At 42.5% G+C, this 25,820-nt stretch overlaps 1 protein-coding gene across 3 annotated transcripts in view; it reads right to left on the bottom strand.

Moving 5' to 3' along the window:
• Positions 1–5,178: 5,178 nt before the first annotated feature.
• cadm1b (cell adhesion molecule 1b) overlaps positions 5,179–25,820 on the bottom strand; it is a 118,590-nt gene continuing 97,948 nt past the window's right edge. For 2 of the 3 annotated variants that reach the window (XM_084019528.1, XM_084019529.1), the window contains 6 exons: positions 22,993–23,151; positions 21,804–21,900; positions 21,540–21,712; positions 15,777–15,827; positions 7,944–8,072; positions 5,179–7,121 (listed from right to left, as the gene is read on the bottom strand). In XM_084019528.1, coding sequence (XP_083875654.1) covers positions 7,003–7,121; positions 7,944–8,072; positions 15,777–15,827; positions 21,540–21,712; positions 21,804–21,900; positions 22,993–23,151 — 728 coding nt within the window. In that variant the 3' untranslated portion in view covers positions 5,179–7,002. The remainder of the gene's footprint in view (positions 7,122–7,943; positions 8,073–15,776; positions 15,828–21,539; positions 21,713–21,803; positions 21,901–22,992; positions 23,152–25,820) is intronic. The other variant, XM_084019530.1, reaches the window with a different exon arrangement.

A 25,820-nucleotide genomic window follows, 5' to 3' on the forward strand; every position in this document is an offset into this window, starting at 1 on the left:
TTCAATGCAAATTTAATTAAAAACATGTGACTTTTAATTACCCGAGTAATTAATTTAATAAGCGAAAATAGACTCGGAGTGATAAATTATTGAGGTGGTGATGTTTCCTGCAGCCTCCCCGTGACTGACTTCAAGGCCGCGTGCAGACACTTTTTTTAAGACTTGTAAGAGGCCGCCACACAAAAATAGAATGCTTTCATATGCTGACAACAAGAAACACAGAAAATCATCCAGAGAGACTCGACGACTAAATAAACTCATCTTTTTAAGATAATCGACATCAACAGCTAAATAATATAAAACTTTAAAATGAAAATGAATTACGCATCAACAATGTTAATTATGATGGAGAGATTAGACTCGGAGAGAAAACTCCAGATATAAAGATGAGAGGATGAGATTGGGACGTGTTTGCCTTTTTGCTTATTGTATCTGGGCGGCGAAGCGGAACGAATGTTTGGCGAACTCGTCTTCTGATTCTGCAGAAGACGAAGTCACCTTGAGATTCGTTTCCAGGGAACTTCCGAGATCTGCTGAGTGAAGCTTCCGGCTCGGCAGATGATTACGGATGTCCTGTTTTCCAAGTGGGGGAGGGGTCTTTAAAGTCTTTTTTTCTAATTAATCAAACCTAAAACCTGTCACATCAACATCCCCCCGGTAAACATGTAGCTCTGATTGAGTCGGGATATTAGCCATCAAGCAGCGGCGGCGGCGTTCGAGCCCGTCGTGGCGTTCCCAGCATCCTTCAGGTTCGGAAGTTAATTACCTCACAAGCGCTCTTCCTCTGAATGTTTTTTAAAATGTATGCAGATTTCTGCTGCGTCGTGGTTATCGCAAGCTTCAGGTGTTTGTTATTCATAGTGGGTGAAACAGTTGAGTCATGTGGTTCACACAGAACAACGCTAGTTTATGTAGCTTAACACCGTTTTTTAAATTTGTTCCTGCGTTTTAACTTCTCTCACAAACTTGTGGAGTTTAGTCTCCGGGGAACAGAACTTTAAGCTGTACTTATATATACACAATACAAAATATAAATCTTGAAGTACATTTTTAAGCTAATACTTTTACTTAAAGGTGCTACAATTGAATAATTAAAGATAAAGCAGATTAATGTGTGTTCCCTCTGTGTGTGTTGTAATCGGAGCTTCTCTGTGTTTTGTTTATGTAGATGGTCCGGCCGGAAAAAAGCATCTGCTAAATGTAAACGTCAATGTGGTGGTAGTAACCTGTCAATCAGCAGGTAAGCCCCGCCCCCTAAAGCATCCCCTGCTTTCTGGTCTGGTGGACTCTAAATGGACCATGATGTACTAAATGAACATCATGCTGGATTGAAGAAGACTTGAAACTAGAGATTGAGACCATGTTTACAATGTTTACTGAGATAAAACATCAAGAGAGAAGTAGGACCATTTTCTCATAGACTTCTATACAACCAGAGAGGAGTCGCCCCCTGGTGGCCAGCAGAGAGAAGTAGGACCATTTTCTCATAGACTTCTATACAACCAGAGAGGAGTCGCCCCCTGGTGGCCAGCAGAGAGAAGTAGGACCATTTTCTCATAGACTTCTATACAACCACAGAGGAGTCGCCCCCTGGTGGCCAGCAGAGAGAATGCATGTTTAAGGCACTTGAGGTTAAGCTTCACTTGTTAGAACCGCCGGCCGGGTTCCCTAATGCAGATTGCTAGTGGGCGAGGGCCGAGTGTTTAAGGAAAAGTAACTGATGCAGTGAAATAAAATAACAATAATGTTTCTCTGTATGAACGTATGAGTAACTGCATGAAGTCATACTGAAGATTAGACGATCATCTTTAGTTACAATAACAAAGAAGTCTTCCCAGACAGTCTCAGTTTCAATCATATCAAAAATAATATATGGAAACAATATCCACATTCATGTAAATCTCAGTTTGAAAACAGTCATCAATAAACGGGGACTGACATCATCTCATGGGGTCATTTCTTTCCCGACCTAGAAATTCAAATTAAGTAGTTGTGAAATCCTGTCAGGCATATTTATATTTAGCTGGAGGCGTTTTTCTTGTTTGTTTTAAAACCTTCTTTATGGAATATTAAAACAATCTTCTGGGCAAAAAAGCCTGCGAGCTGCAAGCTGTCGGAAATAAAAACGGTAGTTTACAAAGCAACAAGATTAAAGGTTAACAACTAAATCAGCCAATAAATAAGAGAATCTTTGTGGTCGGGAACACGGGGGGAGGTTTCTGTTCACCAACTATTTATTCCCACATCATTCAATTACACGTCGGCGAAGCCAAAATGCTACATGCCATCAATCTCAATCAATCAATTACCGACTAGACAAACCATGCTCAGACATTCGTTCACTCTCAATCTCCCCCATTGTCGCTAATTACACTTAAACATGTCATTCCAAATTAAAATTGAACGTTTAAATGGGATTAGTATATTATCTAACTGAAACATCAGCCTTCTACTTTCTAAACGCTGCAGCTCCAAACAGCAGCTCGAGTTTAAACTCGGAGGGAAAAAAATCATATCAAAAAGAAAATCAAATTCAAGCAGTTATTTAACGTTCCTGGAGGAGAGCGTTTTATTTCAGTGATTGTGTGGGTGCGGGAGAAAAGTGGCTGCTTTCTAAGGTTAAACTATTCCCATTAAAGTTTGAATAATGTTATTGACCTTTAACCTTGAATGGATCACTTAAAGTAATGGGAAACGGAGGCTGACAGAGTTACGATGACAGAGCTGCTTACGGTTATGAACTACGGGGTCGTCCCTCCAAACGCCGAGTCATTCGTCAAAACCGCCGACGTCGTCCACGTGTTCGGCCGGGAGTCTCCGAGTCCTTTTTAAAAAACACTTTCTATGCTGCTGATGGGAGATCAGATTTGGCTGCTTCTCCGAGTCTCAGCAGGTTTTTTTAATCTGGCTGATTTAAAAAAACAAATAGGAGTTAAGAAAGTCGGCCTCTCCGAGAGACTTCAAAGTAAAAGCATGTTTTTTCTTGTTTTTTAAGGATCAAGTCATAACAACAACGCAGTTTAAACATTGATATCTTTTTTTGTTTTTTTATTAAGACAAGTATTCTTCTGATTTTTTTTGTTGTTTTCTTTTGTAAAAATGTTGGTGTGAACCAATACAAAATATGCATGGTCATATGAGAAACATCCTCTTCACTACACAAAAGAAATGCCACCTGGGTACAGAGAGAAAGTTAAAATCAACAACAAAACCACTATTTCTTCCTCCCACCCCTCCCCCGCCCTCCCCCTCCCTCCCCAGGCTTTTTAAACATGAGCTTCATCCATAATATCCAACACATGTTTACACATCATTCATTAAAACATCATGTCACAAGGAAATACACCATCTTTTCAAATGTATGCGTGAATTTGACTTGAATGCAAACGAGCGTCGGTGGTCACGTCCCATAATCACGAAATAACTGATACCGATGAGCAAAGTGTCAAAGTGTAAGAAGAAGAAGAAGATTCATGAACATCGTCATCGTGAGTTTGTTTTTTGTCGACACTTGACTGTACATAAGTTTCGTCTGCTTAACAAATCTAGTTTTTTCTTTGTGAACTAGGTCTATGCAAAATAATATTTAACGTTTTTACTGTAACGGTGCACCATATTGAGAACACATAAACATGTACAACCGAGGAAGGAGGAAAAAAACATGTACATCTTGGGATTTCTTCACTGTTCAAACAGCTGTGGTACTACAGTATATATATATATATATATATATATATATATATATATATATATATATATATATATATATATATATAAAATTGGGGGCCATTTTTAATTTGCATTCTACCTGAGATGCAAAAAAAAAAAGCAACTATTAACACTCGTGAACCTGAGAGAGTGAAAACAACTACTAAAATATCAAGTATTTCAAACAATTAACAAAAAAGAGAAAAAAAATAATTGGATTTAGGTTCCTCGATTAAAACGCAGCACTTTATATCCGTTTAAGATAAATATCAAAGAAATCTCCTTTTATTTTAATCGTAGCTTATTATCGCTGCGCGTACTGCGTTCCTCTGTGATGTCACTCGCCTCGTCCTTAAAGATATCCAAATAAATAACAAAAGTGAAGGGGGAGATAAGAAATAATAATTACCAAATAGAAATCGTTTTTTTTTTTTTCGCTAATCAGGACAATAAATACTACATCTTGGCATACGACATTCTAGTCAGTGGAAGCTGCCGCACCACCCTGATGAACAAGGAAATATATACTTTTAAAACCCATTCCAGCTTTTTTTGTTGTTGTTTTTTTTGTTTACATTTTTTAGTTTTTTTTTTATGCTCCAGGTCGTGAATTGTGATGCAAGTCTACGGTGCTTGAATACAGACAACTCAATGAGTAGAAAGGACAGAAATATACAAGATATACCGTAAAGAGTGTACATGAGGGTACTGTGAGTTACTCTGCCTCAATTCAAACAAGGCACTAAATTAAATCCTTCAGTCCTGTTCTGTGTAATAAGTATCAAGAGGTGGGTTTAAGGCAGTGGTTACATTTTTTTTTTTTTTTTTTAGTCTTATACGTGAATCTGCACACGTGGCTGGGATCTTCTGATTTGTGTTGGTTGTGGGGGAAATATATAAAAATAAATGTTCACAGACGGCTCCTGTGTGAAAGTTTGAGGCTGATGATCTTTCCCCCCAAAAAATCAAATCTTTGGGAAGCTGTGAAGGCCGTCGGCCCTCAAAGTTTATCAAAGACGTCACAGACGGCAGCGAGGAAATATAACCGACTCATGTTTGCCGCTGTTGAATGTCTTCATGCTCAAATATAATAAAGAATATCTAGAGAGGATTTCTAAGACAGGAAAGCAGTGATTTTATTTTATTTTTAAATCCCCAGGTCCTTCGTTTATTCTCACACCTCGATTCTATATTTATAACCGCTGAAAGCAAAACTGCCATTAAAAGTACAACAATCGTTCTTCCCTTGAACACAGTTCAATCTCAATAATGGAAAATAAAAATGTATAATAAAACAAAACCAATTATTTAGAGAGGAGCACAGTGGGCATTCAAAAATTAATATCCACTGTTATTATTATATTTGCTCATATTGAAATGGGCTAAATTTTGTGGCCTGAACCGATATCCAACAAATTAATATGTTTGATTTTTATGATCGATGCAGCAGAAACATGTTTTTGGTCCAACGGTCCAACGGGTCAAAATAAAAGTTATTTGGACAGAAAATAGCTTGGAAAGAGGAGGCAACGCTTTTTAAGGAGCAGTTTCAAGCATTAGCTTTCTGACAAAGCGTTAAACCAGGAGATCGATATCACTCTTTAAACATGATTCTACAGTTAGCTTAGCTTAGCACAAAGACTGGAAACCGGGGGAAACTCCTAGCTAGCCTGACTCTGTCCGAAGGCAACTAATCCACCTACGAGTGCCTCACTAATTAACATGTTTTATCTAATTTATTTAACTTTTACATGAAAAACATCTGTCAAAAACTCAAAAATTTATCGTGAATTTTCATCATCAGTACAATCGTGACTTAAAATAGCTGTTAATCTCGTTATCACACCTTTTATCTGTATTTCTACTCGAGTAGGGAACTTTTGTACTTTGTACTGATTTTGCCTTTGGAAAGGGCCCGGCTAGCGGTTTCCCCCTGTTTCCAGTCTTTATGCTAAGCTAAGCTATGCTAAGCTAAACTGCTAGCTGTATCTTCACAAGAAGCGTATTCATGATCTGATATCTGACAAATTGGTATCCATGTTTCTCTAGCCAACAACATGCAAAAGAAAGCCGATAACGTTGAATGCTACCGATGCTATCCTTCTTTTCCCGGATTCTGAGGATCCAACGGATGGATCCTTCACGGCCCAGCGCATCCCAAGATGCATTGCTGCGCCTATACTGATTGGCATTTTAATCAACATAGCTTCTTGGAGTAGATCAGCAGCGGGAGATACGGCATAATATATATATTATATTAAAAAAAGGATTAAATATGATCGCTGACTCCTTTTTAATCAGATCACAATAATTACATCCTCTGTGCTCTTCTTCTCAGCTGGTTGCTAGGTGACAAAGGTGGCGCAAACAGGAAATCCTCGGACCGTCTCATTTCGGAGGCCGCACGGTTTGGCCTTCTCAGATTTAAAAGGCCCTTTAAAGGACGCATCCGCTAAAATGGGGCCCAACTAGAGTTGGAAAGAAGGTTTTTCTCTATAGAAACTGTAACTCTAACATCACGGTGCATCACGGTTGTCATGGCGTTGGACTGGACAATATCCTAAACGAAACACTAGACCGACCACACAACTATACGATCGTCGGACGCTCTCTTGAAAGCCACGAGGGACCGGGTCGTACTTCTGCAGGTTTCGGTTGTGATGATGATACTTCAACGACACTCCTACTTCACTTTCAGGAACAAATACATTCTATGATGAGCAGGATAATAAACTCACGACCGTAACATTAATAATTGACACAGTGAACCTGACCTCAAAGGGTGGAGGGGGGGAGGTGAAATCTGCACTGAAATATGTCAAAACCAATCAGTGATGAGCGCCGGACTTCAGTTCCTGAACTCTAGAGATGACTCTAGACAGGAAGTGTGTGAGCCGGCTCCTCAGATCCGAGTACGTGAGATAAAAGCTATATAGCTGCAGCACATAGACAAACACCCGGCCCCCCGTTTTAATCTCACAAAAAAGCCAAAGGCGACACAGGATGAGGTGGATCACATCGAAAGGGAAAAAAAAACAAAAACAAAAGAAATCCAAGCCAACAAACGTGAAGGGGGGTAAAAAAACAACAACCAGAACGGAAAGGAAAGAAATCGAACAAGGCACAAAATAGTCTGTAAAATAATTGAACTGTACAGAATCGGCCCCCGTGGTCCAGGAAGGGTCGGACAGGAGGTCGGCCACGCCAGTCCTACTCCCCCCCCCCCCCCCCCCCCCATTCTCCTAACCAATCAGAGTTAGACATCCACCACCTCCACCCGTCTCCCCGTCCAGTTCAGATATAGTACTCCTTCTTCTCGTCTGTGTTGTTGTGTCCACCCTCCGCGTTGATGATGGCCGTGTCGGCGTCGGCAGCATCGTCCGCCCCTTTGGCTTCGTGCGTGAAGTAAGTTCCTGCCAAAAAAAAAAAAAGCAGAGGAATTAGCCCACAGCTAGGGCGGCGTATCAGGGCCACTGTAGGAAAAGAAAATATGGAGCTGAGAGAGGGGGGCAATATTCTGAGGAGAAAGCTAACAATTTGCCTTCATGGTAGCTAACCTCACATGAATGTACGCATTTATTTCTCAAATTAATACATCACGTGTGACAACACCTCGTTAAGGTCCTTATGCCTTGCCACTTTCTAAATGTATAAAGTGGCAAATATGCAAGTTTAGAAATTTGCCACTATGAACTCTCAAATTTGCGATTTTTTGATATGATATAGAATATTGCCCCCCTCGCTCACCTCCTATTTTGGTATATATTCACATGTACATAGCCGATATAAACAAGTTGCTTGGTTCCGCTAACACCGGATGTTTGCCGTTGCTATGACAACAAGTGAAAGCTAACGCTAGCATCTTAGCCCACAACCGCGCACGATCAATAAACACCCATAAGATGAAAAAATGGCCTCATATAAATAAAAGCGACAATAAGCATCAACATCATCACCCTAAGGACCTTAACGAGGTGATGTCACCTGATACATGTACATTCATGGGACATTAGCTAGCATAAATGCCGGTTGTAAGCATGGCAATAAACTCGCAAATTGGCCACTTTGTTTTTCTTTGAATATTGCCCCCCTCTCTCCTGGCTCCGTTTTCTTTCTTTCCTCCAGGGGCCCTAATACACCGTCGTAAACAGGTCCTTCAATCCACAAAAAAAACCCACTTGAACTCTAAGATGTGTTCATGATCAAGTGTGATTGCACCGCCTTTTTTCCCTTACCTTTGTGTCTGGCGAAGTATCGACCAAGAACGATGAGCGCGCAGAGGATGGCAAACATCACCACGGCAACCACTCCTCCGATGACAGCATGGTCAATTTTCTGTGGTGCCCCCTCGCCGGCTCTGGAGTCTGGAAAAAAACAGGACAATAACCGTAAAAAAATTAAATAACTAAATAAAAAATTGTCATGATCAGTAAAGCGTCTGGGCTCAGGCGGTGATACCTCGCTGGCAGCTGTCAGCCGGTAAACCATTAGGACGCCAGAATCAACTACAGCGCTGTGCAGAGGCGTCGTAGCGTGACCTCACCGGAGAGGAAACAGGAAAAGGCCACATCGTGTTGTTTACCAATGAGAAAGTTTGTCCACGGAGGTGAACGGTTCAGTTTGTCCCAGAAATATGAGCCACGAACCGTTTAGCTCTAACCTCTGCCAATAATTCAGCTTGATAAAACCCAGAATAAGTTTAATGTATGACATTTTTCCTTCCTTATTTTGAATTCCTTTTCCAGCTTTATGTAAACTATTTATTTAATAGATTCTCATCCTTTGGCAAACAATTCAAATTCAAAGTCCTTTTTAAAAAAATCTATTCAAGTTACACTGAAAGTAAAGGTTTAACATGTTCCGGTGTCTGTAACGGGCAGAAACCTCCAGATCTGAAGAGTGAAGCCAAAGCTGAACTGCCTTGAAAGCTGCATTCTCTCTGCTGGCCACCAGGGGGTGACTCCTCTCTGGTTGTATAGAAGTCTATGAGAAAATGGTCCTACTTCTCTCTGCTGGCCACCAGGGGGCGACTCCTCTCTGGTTGTATAGAAGTCTATGAGAAAATGGTCCTACTTCTCTCTGCTGGCCACCAGGGGGCGACTCCTCTCTGGTTGTATAGAAGTCTATGAGAAAATGGTCCTACTTCTCTCTGCTGGCCACCAGGGGGCGACTCCTCTCTGGTTGTATAGAAGTCTATGAGAAAATGGTCCTACTTCTCTCTGCTGGCCACCAGGGGGCGACTCCTCTGGTTGTATAGAAGTCTGAGAAAATGGTCCTACTTCTCTCTTGATGTATTATCTGCTTTAGGGGGCGGGGCTTACCTGCTGACTGACAAGTCCATTTAGAGACCGATCATATAAGATTGGAAACGAGGAAACAGCTAGCCTTCAACAAAATCCTTCAACTCTAAATTTCTCTTAATTAACAGCAGTATTTTGTATTTTGTTGTGATAGAGAAATGATCCTCATCTAACTCTCTGCAAGAAGGTGAAAAGGCGTATTAGCCTAAATGTTGAAATATTCCTTTAAATATCTCTCACTTGGGCACATTCAAGTCTGCCGTCTCTCTAAGTTATAAACTATATATTTGTGATATTTATGCTCGTTACAGGATCATTTTGGCGCTTCATTTAGCCCGAAATGGCTCGTTGGTCGCGGCCGCCTCGAAAAACCATCGATGTTGAAAAATTGTTTTAAGGCCGTTATTTCACCATGAAACAGTAGATACCGTCACCGAGAGTTCACGCGCCGTAAAGTACGCTGTGATTTAAGAAGCCCATTTGTGGAAGTTAGAGAGCTCAATCATCAGAAAGTCTGGAGACGAACCGGCGCCCGGCGTTCCCCCCCGCCGTGGAGAAATACGCCGCCGCCTCAGGTGTCAGGGAGTATCGTGTCTAGCGTTTAGCCAGATTTATCTGTGGAACAAGGCAAAAAAGAAAGAAAGAAATGTGAAGCCCTTTTAAATTTCCAGTCTGGGAATAGTTCAGGGGCATTCATCAGCCGTCTATATCTGTGCACATTGGGAGTGATGGAGGAGTGGCAGGCTGCACTGTTCTCGTGCTGCATGAGAGAGCAGCTCAATTTCCCATCAATCCAACTAGCAACGCTCCCAACACGCGGGGGGGGGGGGGGGGGGGGGGGGGGGGTTTCTACGCCCGCGAGGGTTCGTAATAAGTCGAGTTGACGGGGGTCCGAGTCCGAGTGGCGTTCACATCTCAACCAAGGAGAAAAAAAAGTCCCATGCAGTTTTTCGGACGTCTATAAAAGTGAATTAAAATTACATTGAATAATTAATAAGCTTTAATCGAGTTTACCAAGGACCCCCCAAGGCCTATAGAGACCCGATGGAGGGACCCCCTATTACATATCATATAATGTTCCTTATTAAACCAATAATAATGTGTAGTGCAGCCTTTAGTTCCATGTATAACCGTACTTTGGAATGATGTAAACAATGCTAAGACATTAAAATAATAATTGTAATAATAATATTTTCTATTTTATCACAATTTCTCAACATAATAGTAAACAAACAGGAAGATTTATATTTGCTTAATATAGGTTGTATTCATGCCAATGTGTATTTTTGGACATATTTAAATAAAAATGTTTGGGATCAGATAAGTTCGGGGACCCCCTGTAGTAGCCCTGAGGACCCCCTAGGGGTCCTGGACCCCCCTGTTGATGACCTCTGTTATAGGTTGTATTCATGTTAGGTTGTATTCCTTGATCCCATGCTGGCTTCCCTTTGACACATGCACAAGGAAACACGCCGCCTCCACACACCGACTGAGAGTTTTTATTATTAACTGGTAGAGAAATGAAGTTTAGGCCCTAAAAGACTCTAAAAACAGTCAAACCTCCGTAACACCGACAGCATCAGCTGTTACGGTCGGTGCATTCCCTGTTGCCTGCATTAAGTAGACGACGAGCAGTTTTCTGTTATTACAACAAAACAAAAAACCTCATTGAATTCCTATGAATCTGTCTGTTTGCTGGTTTTGGTTGTGTGAGGAGATTAGGAGACGTGTTGCATAACGGAGGTCTAAAGCCTCGTTGTAAGCTGGTTTAAACAGAAAGGTCACTCGTCATCGAGGAGCAGTGGTGTGTCATGTATTCTGAGATTTGTCTGAAAATGTCATTAGCGTTGTTGTGTTTAGTTGTTTTTTGGTTACCAGCTGGATGGAGTTTATAAGACGGATGTATTGATGAGGCAGACGGGGTCGAACAAACAGTAATATCTCGACTTCTGCTGCTGTTTCCTTTTAATTTATCTGTAATTGATCTATATATATATATATATATATATTAGTAATATGACCCAGTGCTGAGAATAAAAGCGAACCCTCCAGATGCCAGTGGGTGATCATGGCAGCCTTTGAGGCTCTCCCATGTGAATGTGAGCTGAGTAGAGGATGATGGTGGCTGCTGTCCATGAAGCAGATCTGGGAACAGCTCGGCGAGGGAGCGCTGAGTCGCTGACATGCCCACACCGCCGTCCTGACAGGATGTGCACAGCCTCGGGGATTTATGGGGGAATGAAGAGGATTTCCAAGTAACTGATGGCCGTGTGTCTGAACCCCCCCGGCCCGTTCCTCCCCCCGTCCGTCCGTCCCACCTTCCCGTCTCCGGACTGGAAAATGACTAATTGCCTCTCTGGTCATCGACGGAGCATCCTGTCAGACGATATGTCAGCGCTGCCAGCTTGTCAGCCGGCTGATAACAAGGAACATCATTTCAGTTTTCCCATCTTTATAAAAAACTTTTAATAGTTTCTGCTCTCACACACACATGACAATTTATAGATGTAATTACGTGGATATAATTGAAACAATGACTCTCTTGCATTGAAAGAGCAAAGCCGTCAACCGCCGCTGAATAGACTCGCCGTAACCTTTTCCTGCTCGGCATGGCGGGACAATCGGGCGGCCATTTTTTCCAGCATTGAACCGCGTCCGTGGCTTTTGTGTTGGTCGGCCTAATGAGATCTCCAACAAATCCACTTTTGTTTTTTCCCCCATAGCCACGTTGTCCTCAGCTGAATCCCGATGCAGACTCTAAAACCAGACTCTCTATAACCAGACTCAGAGTCCTTTTGTGAGAAACTACGATGGAGCCGATAGAGGGGGCAATAATTTATTACGATTACGAAGTTATTACGATACATCTGTGCTAGCTAACTTCCCATGAATGTACATTTATGTTTCTAATGAATCATCCCAACGTGACAACGCCTCGTTAAGGTCCTTAGGGTGATGATGTTGATGCTTATTGTTGTTGTGTCTCAAGGGGTTATCCATAAATAAACTTTAAACTTTTATTTATATGAGGCCATGTTGTCATCTTATGTGTGTTTATTGATCGTGGTGGTTGGGCTAAGATGCTAGCGGTATAGCTTCCACTTGTTGTCATAGTTACGGCAAACATCCTGTGTTAGTGGAACCAAACAACTTGTTTACATCGACGATATGTACATGTGAATATATACCAAAAAAGGAGGTGAGAGAGGGGGGCAATATTCTATATCATATGAAAGGTCGCAAATTTGCGAGTTTATAAAGTGGCAAATTTCCAAACTTGCATATTTGCCACTTTATATATTTATAAAGTGTGTAAACTTTATAAAGTTTTCAACCGATTACGTCCTCCTAAGAACCTGAAGGGTTATGTAAAGATGTGCAAAAAACAAGGTCTGACTACAACTAATAAAAACGACGAGTTGATCGAACTTGAACTCCTGTGTGGACGTTCATTGTCCCTTTTTGAGAGATTTGGAGAGTTCGGCACAAAAACACTCGTCTCCACTTGAAGCGACGCCCTTCGTCGTGTTTTCAAGGTAAATAATCACTTCTCTCTTTTCCCAAAGTCGCTCATGTGTCCCACGAAAACGCGATTGAGGATTTATTGGCACGTAAAAACATTCAATCTCCAAAACCCCCCCCAAAAAAACCCTCGTAAGTGGAGGCTTTCATAATCATTTATTGCTGCTCCGTGGGAAAAAAAACAAACAACATTACTGCAGTGAAATGCTCATTTAACTTTCCCCGGAGACCAATTAAAACGGACCATTACGATATTTCCTTTTCTTTAATAACGGTTTAAAAGGAAGGGAACGGAAAAAAACACAATTTCAACAGGGGATCAGCATAAACAAATGTGATGGAGTGGGGGGTGGGGGGGTAATTAGCATTTCTAAATGATTCTTACATTTTTCCAATGAAATTCTTCAAAGAGGAACGATACGTGTGAGAGTAAAAATAATGTTTAATGGTTAATTATGTTGAATAGTGAACCCACTCGATAGCGTACGTGGAGTTGAAAGGCTCGGATCCCCGAGACCTCACAATGTACCGGGGGGCAAACGGATCAACAAAACCACGTACATGCACACCAGCCGACATTCAGACTCCCTGAAATACCATCTAAGTCGCATGATGTAACACAATGAAAAATAAATCCATGTGTTTGTCAGAACAGATAAAAGGGAATACCACATGTATGTGTTCATGTAAAGTCCAAATCCCCGCCAGGATTAGCCGAGCAAAGCAATAAAAGAGAGGATGTGATGGTGAGCAGCGTTAGCAACCCTTCAGGGTGCAGTCGGGCAGCCAACGCCGATCCGTGTGCGCTGTAATGTTTGCTCGTAAAGCTCCTGTTGGCAGTTAATTTACAACGTGTGCTCTCTGTAAAGCAGAAGGCCGTTGACCTCAGAAAACTCCCCCCTCCCCTCTTGACTCATCGCCCCCCAAAGCCTCCGTGATGTTGAGTTTTTACGTCCCTTTTAGGACCTACTGTAGCATGCTAAACAACAAGTTCCCCCAGAACCGCAGATCTGCAGAAACATCGGGTCTTTTTAATCAAGTCTACAACATGAGTCCTTGTTCCGTGTCTTTCCTTCTGGCTCCTCTCAAGCTGGGGGGTGGGGGGGCTTACAGGGGGGGCTTAGCCGGGATATCATGTCCCTGCCTTGGATCATCTCTGAGCATCTGACGAGCTGGAGCATTATTGCCACAGACTCTCTTTATTCCTCCGGAGCTGGGGATTCTGGGTAAATTCCACTCTCTGCCCCCCCCCAAAAAAAAGAAATACAGCCACTGACAAAGACCTCATGGAGTCTTTTATTTGTGATGCTGGAAACGATCCCATCTAGGAGAAAATCATTTGTACGAGAAAATCAGAGTTCGATTTTCAGAAAAAAAGGAATGTTTGGTGTAAAAAGACTGTTTATCAGAAGTGGACGTTGTCATGGCGACCGGTTGGGATTGTGGAGGAGCAAGTGGCACCTTACTGGATCTGGATCCATGTGGATTCTGGTGTGAAGCTGCTAACAAAGTTAGCTTCTATAATTCAAGGTCAACTTTACAGCTAAGTGCTAAAGTCATCTTAGTAGCTAACTAGCATTTGTAGCATGGTAGTGACCTCTCAATCAGCAGGTAAGCTCCGCCCCCTACTTATTTCGCTGAAATGTATGCAATCCCAGATCTACTGATTGGCCCTCTTTAAACATCAGGATAAAGTCGTGGTTCGGTGACTGATTACGACAGAAGAATCCCAGCTGGTGGTGAATATGTGCCGTGCCGGTTCACACTTACAATGACTGAATAAGACAGTGTATACTTCCTTATTGAAGGGGGGGATGCTATACTGTGCTTTTATGCTGATTAAGGTGGTGCCAAGCAATCTGCGGCGAGCCGGCTTACCGTCGCCCTTGTGACAGGGTATTTAGAAGAGTAGTGAACTGCAAGAAAGCTCAATTACATCCTCCCAGCATGTAGCGCATGAATAACCGTAAATCCGCTTTTCGAGGCCGCCGTCTTCTGGAAATGACTGGAATGTTACGGCAGGAGAAAAAAACCCACGGTGACGGCTGCGTGAGGAGAAGAGCTTAGAGGAGGAAATATGCAGAGTAATGCATACTTCTGCAAAAACAACAACTTCCTGTTGGACTCAGCCACACCCAGAGAGAGAGAGGGCTGAAATGAGGCTATATCCATGCAGTTTGATTGCCGGCATCCTGCTGATGAATCCATTTGAGAGTGAGACGGGGAAAAACCAAACATGTTTTGAGTGTAAATTTCAAACATGAGGACGTTATAATGGAGAAGAGCTCTGTCACAGGTTAGAAACAAACCACCTCAGGAAATATGACCCCATTCCATAAATACATTAATACATAACACACAAAGAAATCATTCCAAAGCCAATTATTTCTGATTAATTAAACTGCATGAATGATATCTGAAAGCTGCCATATTAGAAAAAGCGTCTGCTTTTTGATGAAGTCTCACGCCGAGCTTCAAAGTTATTATTCGCGTGTCGCCACTCCACATTTTATTTGAAGACTGTGTGAAATACAGAGTAGTTGTGACAAAGGGGGGTAAAAGTGCCGTATCTCTAAAGCAGCTATTGATAAAGCGATCTATTCTTTAAGGGTAGTTTTTTTTTCTTTTTTGTATTGAAATGTCACATTCTGGCATATCCAAATGTCAACTCCCAAGGTTGCCTCTCCAGCTGTCGTGCCCGAGCGCTGCTTTTTGAAATAATGGCGTTTTTTGGGGTTTTTTTAAACGGGAACTATTAAAATATTGTTGCAACAGAGCATAATCAAAGTAGAGTACAGTGTGTATGGATGATGCCCTAAAGGTTGCCTCTGTCTGTAAATGCCTTTTTTCCTTCATTCTCAGACGACTTTTGAGGAAAAATAGATCTTGATGTGTTTCGGCCGAGATGTGAGGGGCTTTTGTGGCGAGATGTAAAAGGCCGTTAAATATGATGGATGAGCCGGGTTGAGATATCGCTGCAGATGCTTGATAAGATAGCAGAATGGTGAAGCGGAGTCTCTAGGTTTTTTTCTTTCTCCTCAGATCAAACATGTGACAGGAAAAGGGCCTATGACAGGTGTCTCTGATGGCGGCGGCGGCGCCGTCTGTCCTCAATGACACCCGTCAGCAGCCATATCTGATTAAAAGTGGCCGACCACGGACTCTGCTAGCCGTCGGTACGAGCCTGCATGCACACACACACACACACACGGTTGCTGAGAGGGACAGTAGTGGGGCATACAGTACCTTGCGTGTTGACTGGGTTGGTGGTGGGTGTGGGGAGAGTAGTGGGAGCATCTAGATGAAAAGAGTAAAAAAATAAATAAGAAATAAAGGAAGACAAGAGTAAAGAAAGTAGACATAAGTCAATGAAGGTGAGAGGCTGCGCTAGTTTATAAAATAACAAACAAACATGAGTTAATGCAGCGGTGAGCTTTGAGCTAAATGCTAACGGTAGCACGCTAACGTATGTTAACACACCGATGTTTAGGAGGTATAGAGAGGTGCTAAGTCCCGCCCCTGATTAACACGTACGGTGTTTTTCAATTAAGAATTAAGATAATTTTGCACATCAAGAAAGTCGCATTTTTATGTTTACCTGTTGAAAATACGTAATTAGAAAGACAAGATGTCTCGCTGTGTGTTCAGTACCAGGATGTTACGTTACTCATGCTAACTGGTCCTTCTTTCTCTACCTGCGCTGCTAAAAAGAGTAGCTGAATAAACACGCGAGGAGGGGGGGATCACCACCAGAATCATGACCCTGTATCCTCTGGGAACCATGAATGTCTGTACAAAGGCCAATCCATCTGATAGAAAAGATATTTCACTATAACACTCCGTTAGGTGGCGCAAGGGGCAAAGCGAGTGGGGGAATCACCAAAACTATTCCCCTGTATCCTCTGGGAACCACGAACGTCTGTTAAAAAAAAAAAAAGTTTATGCCAGTCCATCCGAAAGACCTATATCCAATGGTGTCATTAAAAACCCAAATATAACGTCAGTGATATTACACGCTGCTGGCGCTGTTATTTCTTTTTCTGGATCAATTTTCTAATTTGCTATGAATAATAATTCCCATTAATCACGGAAACAGTATTGCTATTTTTCCACAGTTGCTCCCAATAATTAAGTCAAACTGCAAATTAAACCTTGGTGGTGGTCTGATGGTCTCCCGCCGCAGCCTTCCGCCCCCCCACGCCGCCCTGATTAGTCCTGTCACTGACCCCCCCTCAACAATATAATCACAAAGACCAAAATGGATGTGCAACTCAGGTATTCGGCGTCACTAAGGAGGGCTGAGGAATATATTTGCCTGGTCTGGTGCAAATGAGGGGGGTAGATAGCTGGACCCCTCACTGTGGGGGGGGGGGGGGGCGTCGCAGCGGGGGGATATTGGCTGGCGGTCTCCATACCTTTACTCTCTGCACTCCATCAAAAGCCAGCAGTGGGGGACCACGCACTCCGGAGCTAATGATACAACATCAAGGACAGCGTTGCCGCTGGCGATGGAGTGTATGGCGGCGACGGTGTTGACGATGGTAGGGGGGTATCTGGGGTATGAGGCCTGAGATTCGGCTCTGACAGTATTTGGGGGGGGTACAATTCTTTCCCTGTGACCGAAGGCGGTCTGATAGCTGAAATGTCAGTGTCTCGGAGAGGGAAATTGGCCATTCAAGGAAGAAGAGGGTCTTCACAAAGGCCGGGCTAGAATGTGGCACGTAGAATAATATCAGGAAGACACGAATTCTCCACGGGCAATTTCCAGCCTGGATGACTCCGGGCTCGGAAATATGAGTGTATATTCTATTTATTTATTTATTTTTGAAGAGGCCATATTTTCAGTAAGCAGATTTTTTTTGATATGAAAAGAAAATCTAACCACAAAGTGAACTAATGTAGGAGAAATTGTTTATCTACGCCAGCTTAAAAGCCTCCTGCCAACGCAACAGCAGGGAAGCGATTGTTGCTTTTCGTCTCTTTTCTCCTCAAAGTTTGAATTTTTTGAGATGTTTGTGGCTCATCTCGTGAATTTCTCTTACTCACTGTGTTGCATGTTTGATGAAATCAGTGTGATTCACAAGGACAGTTTCACCCACGAGTCCGTCGGCTCAAACAAACACCAGGTTGAACCTCACGTTTGGCTTCTTGTCGTGCAGGTCAGACAGACAGCCGTGGGCTAAACGCTGGCGGTAAACGTATGTGAGACAGGTCACCTCTAAGAGAGAGAGATGCAGCATCGCTCAGCCTTCTCTCCCACAATGCACACAACACAATAGGACTTGATTTGACATGGATTTACATCGGCCTCACACCTGTCCGGGCTGTCACGCCGTGAAAGGTCATTAGTCTTTTTGAAATAGGACGAGCCCAGAGGACCGGCGGCGGCGTGGGGGAGGGGTGGCGTGGGCGGCGAGAGAATTGATGGACAATTCGGCTCGGCTCTATCAATAACACCCGCGAGGAAATTTCTCAAGAAGCGAACAACTCATTGAAAAATAATGCTATTTGTTGCATGCAGTTGGTGAGACAAAAAGGCTTTTATTTTGAAATGGTGGACACCGGAAGGGACTTCCTCTCTGAAGTGTTTTTCATTGTCACCACAGTAGCGTAGCATGTTAGCATGCTAATATTTTCTAATTCGTGCTAAACAGAAGAAAGGCTTTGGCAAATAGTTATTATGGTTTTACTTGATAATATCACGAAATATAATAAGTTACACAAATGAAATTGTCGATACCAGAAACAACTCATTAAAAAGTAAAGCTATAAAGCTTATTAGTTGCATGTGGTTGGTGAGACAAAAGGCTTTTATTTTGAAAGGTGTGTGACGGCTTTAATAGGAGCAAAACAAAACGAAATGTAGAAGTGAGTAGGCGGAATAACCGTTGCTGCAGAAATGCAGCAATTAAAGCGGTTTAGGGAACGTGATTAGTCCGGGGCAAGAAACTCTCACGAGGACCACAACGCGGATTCTCGCCTCGGCATTAAATCATCCAGAAAAAAGAGGAGTGGGAGTCGCAGACATAATTATACGTGGTTATGAGCACCTTTTTTTATTTGGTAACAATCTCCCGTGTCTCATTACGGTGAAGCCGGATTCATCGCGCTTCCAGTGTTTTTGAACACCGGAGGAAAAAAGCGTTTAATGGAACTTAAAAAAAAATATGGATTTGTGGAAATTACTAATTGAAGAACGCTGACGGCAAATATGCTGATGGTAGAAAGGATTAGTTTGTTGTTTTAAAATTCTGGACCACAGGACATTAAACTCCCATCAGTCATCTCGATATTATAATATTTGTATCTCAGAATATCATAAAAGCAATATCTAAGAACATGAATGTATATAAAAAATAAGAAAAAAATGAAATAAAAGCATCAACATCGGAGATGCGACGCTGTGAAAATCTCTTTTTGTTCCGTTAACTTTGTGCGACTTCTTTTGCATTGAGCGTGTTTCGTGTTTCTCTGAATACTTTGCAGCTGAGAGATTTTGATGAGTGCCGTCCTACCGCGTTTCAGCTCGCCGTCTAATACATTCATACGCAGTTTATTCTTCCTGCAAGTTCAAAAAAACATCAGCAACACCCGTCGGTCAAGAAAAAACTATTCAGGAGGCCGAATTAAAAAGTTTCCAAGTGTAGAAATCCAGTCCTAGGTTACTGGGACAAAGCCGTGCAGACACAACACGCCATGTTTTCCTGTTTTCTATTATTTCTCTGAACTAGAAGAATCTTACAAAGACCTTGTTAAAATCCGACTCACAGTTGGTGTCATGGCATTGACATCAGCCATTACAGATCTTCATCAACATTTGCCAGTGAGACAAAAACATTGCTGCTGCTGCTGCTGTTGTTGTTGTTGTTTTAACCCACAGTTCATGACTGTCAACGAGCTTGCTGATTATTAATCAAAAACAGATTTCTCCATCCTGAATCCAACGAGTCCACTACTAGTCTGTTTCTCAGCAACGCCTTTGCTTTCAGCGTTAAATGCTCTGCAGCTCAGCTACGTAGCTAAAATACGCTAGCTGGTTTCAGAGGCCGAATCCGACGATTGGCATCTCTGGGGTGAATGGGATGAGATTTCTCACCAGGGTTGGGATGTTTCCAACAAAGACAGTCCTGTCTCCTCCTAATGAGACCATGTTTGATGGAAACAGACAGATTTGTGGACTGCCGTTTTGAAGCCTCGTCATTTTGTCCGTTGCCATCTTGTATTTTTGCAACCAGTAGAAGGATGTGACCAAATTTGGTTTAACAAAGTTAGTTGTTTGGTTTAACAAAGTTAGCTTCTATAATTCAAGGTCACATTTAGCTCTTAGTAGCTAACTAGCATTGGTAGCGTGGTAGCGACCTGTCAATCAGCAGGTAGCCCCGCCCCCTAAGGCATCCCCTGCTTTCTGGTCTGGTGGACTCTAAATGGACCATAATGTACTAAATGAACATCATGCTGGATTGAAGAAGACTTGAAACTAGAGATTGAGACCATAAACTCATGTTTACAATGTTTACTGAGATAATACATCAAGAGAGAAGTAGGACCATTTTCTCATAGACTTCTATACAACCAGAGAGGAGTCGCCCCCTGGTGGCCAGCAGAGAGAAGTAGGACCATTTTCTCATAGACTTCTATACAACCAGAGAGGAGTCGCCCCCTGGTGGCCAGCAGAGAGAAGTAGGACCATTTTTTCATAGACTTCTATACAACCAGAGAGGAGTCGCCCCCTGGTGGCCAGCAGAGAGAAGTAGGACCATTTTCTCATAGACTTCTAAACAACCAGAGAGGAGTCGCCCCCTGGTGGCCAGCAGAGAGAATGCAGCTTTAAGGCACTTCATCTTGGCTTCACTTTTTCTAAACTGGAGATTGCCGCCTGGTAAAAACATTTTAACATAGAAAGGATATTTTTTGTAGATATAGAGCCTCTATACAACAGACTCACCCCTCCTGATTTGGGGCTCGGTCACTGCCAGGCAATGTTCTTGGCACACGAGCAGAAACAAATTGAAACTTGGGAGTGAAAATATAAAATGCTCTCCTAAACAGCAGGGAGCAAGCGCTCCGAGGAGAGGCGGCTAAACTCTCCAACAATGGGCTGCACCTGCTACACATTTATTCCCCGCTCATCTTCATCACCCCCGCCAGCCACCAAAATAGTGAATTAGGGTCCGAGGAGAGTGTGTGTACTTCACCGACGTCACGTTGTGTGATTTTTCTAAATAAGTTCAAGACTTCAAACGGTTACCTGCTGCTTTTCTCTCTCGCTCGGGGATTCAAGTGCAAAGATGCTCAAGTTGTTTGCAAAAAAAGTTTCATGTTTTTTCCGATTATGTGTGATTGTTGCTTCGTGAATTCACTCCCTTGTTTTCATGCTTCTGGCTTTATTTGTTGCATTGCGATGGATGGATGTACTTTATTTATCCAAAACTGGGAAATTGTTTTTGCTACAGCAGACGTTTATCCAAAACAACAGTTAAATATACAGTTTGGACACTGGATACATATCTACAAAATGACAAAATATAAATACGTCGGAAAATACACTATACTACAACAACTACAGCATAAGATATAAAGACATACTAAATACATGTGGCTTACGTGTACAAATATGCTGCTGTTTGTTTTGTATAAAAATCTGTTTAAATTCTATAGAAGAAGCAGGACAAAACTATCCAGCTGAGAGTTATTATATTACCCAGAATGCATATCAGTTTCATGCTGTAACAGTCAGAGTGTGCTTTGTTTTGTTCAGGAATAGTTGGAGATTTTGGGCTTTTTAGCCAAGAGTATAAAGACTGGAAACGGATGGAAACAGCTAGCCAAGCAGAACCTCTAAAAAACAATATGTTGGCTCGCTAACGGCCAACATCCGTGTACGAGTGAAATGGGATTCTGTTTCCTCACAGTCGCGATACAATCCCTCCGGACTGCGACAGCAGCCGAAGACAGTTGACCTCCTGATATATAACAGGCTGATGACGTAGAAGCTAACTGAATACCTACCGTACACGTAGAGGATGTAGTCGTCGTAGGCCTCGCCCACCGCGTTGGATGCCACGCAGCGGTACGTGCCGTTGTACGACTTGTTGAGGTTCTCGATGTAAAGATCGGATCCGGTGACGACGGCGTGAGGCGGCACGTCCTCCTCCACTCGCAGCCAGTTGATCCGATGAGGACTGTAGGGTTACGATGATGACAGTATAAACAAAATAATATCAATTGACAAATATCGTAGAAGCCTGTCCCGCTGTGTGTGTGGTTACTCACTGCGGTTTTCCTTCTGCGATACACGTCAGATCCAGATTGTCGCCCTCTCGGGTTAAACCGTCGGGATACGTCACCACGATCTTCACATCTGGCTTATCTGAAGAGGAAAAGGAGGATTATATTATTATTACACGTTTAATTTCCGTCCCGCTAAAGCCTAGCGTGAAACGATTACGTGCTGAGTAGACATTTGGTAGCTAACAACAAACTTATTTCTTCCTCCTTATCTATGCAAGCCAAAGATTAGCAGAAATGTCAAGTGGTTTCAGTCAAGCTTTTTTTCTTCCTAAAGGTCAGAGCAAACGGCTCGCTACCTGAAGAAACAGAATTAATATTCTGCTCAGACAACAAAAGGCTGCCTCAACCTTTTCCTGGTGGTTAGCAGCGTAACGCTACGTTGGTAATAGCTCTTCAGTCAGCGTTTAAAACATCATTTCACACCCAAGCACTGGTTGTTGTTTATATATTTATATGTTGTTTTTATATGATGACGAACATACAGTGATGCTCAACTTAGCGGCTGCTGGTGATCTGCTGACATTTTCGAATTCGGAATGAGAATAAAGTCATTCACCGTGAACGTAAATAACTTCCATAGTGAACTTATAGAGCTTGGTTCTACATGAAGAAGAGCCCCATAAGATATAATTATCTATATAAACTATCTATATCTATCTCGTAACATTTGGAAAACTCAGAGGTAATTATCTAGTTAATTCAGAAATTAAAAAAAAAAACTTTTCTCGTGATTCCAAAATAGTTATTGTGAATTCAGAAAAACAGAGCCAATTTTTTTATATTATAAAATGTAATTTGTAGATAATTATCTCGTTAATTCAGAAAAAAAGAGGATTTTTTTCAATTCAAACATTTTTTGTTGTAATTCTGAGAAAAACTGGACAGATTTTTTTCTCGTGTGAATAATATGCTTCCATATATATTTCCCATAAATGTGGCCGTTGATGTAAATCCCTATAGGCTCTTCTCATTGGTCGGACTCAAAGTGTTTGATATGATTCATTTGTCCATATAATTATAATTTTTATATATATGTCAGAGTGAGACTAGTACTAGTCCTACTCATAGTACTGCTCCTACTCGTAGTACTAGTAGTACTAGTCCTAGTCCTCGTCTATGTGGAGCCTTGGTGCCGACGTGGACTTGTCCAAAGTGGTCCTGAATCACTCACACAGCACTTCCAGGTGTCTTTGAGCCAGGAGGTCCTTTACGGCCGGGTGGTCAATGATGCAGTCCACCGGCACTCCATCATCCTCTTTGCTGACGGAGAATCTCACCCGGCTGGTGACGGTAAACATCCTGTCGTACGTCTCCTCCACCGTCGTCTCACCTGGAAACAAACATCACGGAGACACGTCCAAACGGGAAAACAAGTCAGCGGCGTCGGCCAGCAGGTAGTTAGAGCCGTTAAAGAGGGCGTCGCCTGTCAGAGAGGATGGAGCATTTACATTTAGTTCATGAGTCAATGATGCGGCGCCCTTACGAGGCATCAGAGGATTCGGGCGGCGAGGGGTCATTCGGGTGGCGAGGGGTCATTGGAGCTTGATAACGAACCCCCCCCAGCAGTAATCTGCTGCCCTGCTCGGTGGCTGTCAGAGGGGGCATTCATTTACAGAGCATTACAATGCCACAGGGGGCGCCGCATTAGCCGTGGTGCTGAGCGTGATGGTTTACTCGCACTTAATGAAGTGAGGAAATAATTACAGCTCGCCGCTCTGACCTGCAGCACTCTCCCGTCTCAGCCCGCCGGTCGCCGGGGGAGACGGCGGGGACTCAGGGAGGGCAAGAGAGGCGGTGAGCTTCCACGGGTTGATGATCACCGGAGCACACACACTGGCCCCTCTTGATGGACATTAACCCCCGTGTAATACACACACACACACACACACACTGCAGTGTAGGAAAGGAGAGGTATCTGGTCAGTGCACATTAAATTTGACTGCAGCGAGAGAACGTGCTGTTTGAAAAGCACACCGACCGTTACAGAAACATAACGATCATAACGGCGGGAAAAACGTGTGATCGTTCGACGGGGATGCATTAAAAAATAAATGTCTTCCTTTCAGAAAACTGTGATTTTATATATAGTTATTTTCTCTGCAGAATGAATCAGATGTGTTATTTTTTAGACTTTTATAAACATGAGATATGATGTAGAAGTTGCTTTGTTATCCAATAAAGATCATCTGTCTGTCTGTCCGTCTGTCTGTCTCTCTCTTAGTTTATCTATCCGCCAACTAAGTGATTTCACTTGACTTCCCTATAAAAAAAACGGGGAGTAACGACTAACACAGTGGAGGAGTTAATCCCGACCATCTTTAGTTAAAGTGGAGCGCGGTGATAAATAAATGAATAAAAAGAAAGCCGACGCACATTTTCCATTAAGAGCTCTATTGTCATCATGCAATCACAAAGACTCGGGAGCACCGGGTCGCACTCATCAGGTCAACGAGGACTTCACCGGTGCACCTGCATCCAGAAAGAGTTGAAGTGGAGGATCGGAGAAACATGATGAGTCATTATCCTCTCAGACAGTCACAATTATTGTCTCGCAGCGATCGCACAGCTGCACGATTAACTCAGGAAAAACAAGGCATAGATGTTGAGATATGCATGTATATATATATACTGTATATTATTAACTGGTTGCTTTTACTTCTCATGAGAAAGTTGCTCAGAACACATCTTGGATTTTTGCAAACAGTGAAGGAAGCAACCTTACTGGATCTGGATCCATCTGGATTCTGGTGTGAAGTTGCTTAGCTTCATAATTCAAGGTCAACTTTACAGTGTTAAAGTCATTTTAGTAGCTCATTATGAGTTTCTGGTCTCAATCTCTAGTTTCAAGTCTTCTTCAATCCAGCATGATGTTCATTTAGTACATTATGGTCCATTTAGAGTCCACCAGACCAGAAAGCAGAGGATGCTTTAGGGGGCGGGGCTTACTTGCTGATTGATAGGTCACTAGTTAGCTACTAAGATGACTTTAACACTTGGCTGTAAAGTTGAACCTTGAATTATAGAAGCTAACTTTGTGAACAGCTTCACACCAGAATCCACATGGATCCAGATCCAGTAAGGTTGCTTGTGTCCGTCAGATCCACCCGTCGCTCCTCCACAGTCCAAATATGGTCACTTCCTTCACTGGTTGCAAGAATCCAAGATGGCAACATTTGACTTAGTATAAAATATTTTTGGTCATGATTTTCACCAAATACTTTGAATATTAAAAATAAACTGCTGTGAACTTCTGAAAGTGCTGAGTCATGTTTTGAAGATCACACTCAAACAGCCGTTATCAGACAAACACCAACGCCTTGTCAGTTATCAGTCGTCACCGGAGCCTCCGACGAGGACGGGGATGTGGATCAGGTCGTGGGAAGGACTTGGATCTGAATGCAGAGGAGAGTTTTGAGCGTTGAAGCAGAGACGTCAAATCAAACGCTCTTGTGAGCATCAACCGCCGATCGGTCTCCGGCGCAATCAAGCGTCACCTCTTCTCAGGGTGACACTTCTCTCTCTGTCGGATTTCTAACCGACGCTCTGCCTGCCGATCGAGCTGTTACAAACACTAAGATAATAAACTGTCGATGCTAAACTACAACATTGTGGGATTATGAGACAATTTAGTAATGTGTCTTAAATCTAATAGTGATATTATTAGCACTTATTATTATATTCATTTACAAATAATTTGCAGGTTCAATGTGCAACATTCAGAGACGTAATATCACAGCAACTCTTTGTGATATAAAGATATATTGGAGTAATGAAGTTGCTTTTCCCTCTGTGTGTGTTGTTATCCGAGTTTCAGCGCTGTTATCAAGAAAAACAAATGTTCCCAATCTCGTATTACGCACCTTAACTAAGAATAACTTCTGGGATTGTTGGAATAACACGTGTGTCATGCTGGTATCCTGTAAATCATTACAACGCTAATAACATACATAACATTTGTTTTGACCTAAAAACAGATTTATTTGCCAGAATCCAAAATAA

Source organism: Eutrigla gurnardus, assembly GCF_963514095.1.
Source record: "Eutrigla gurnardus genome assembly, chromosome: 10".
NCBI lineage: Eukaryota > Metazoa > Chordata > Actinopteri > Perciformes > Triglidae > Eutrigla > Eutrigla gurnardus.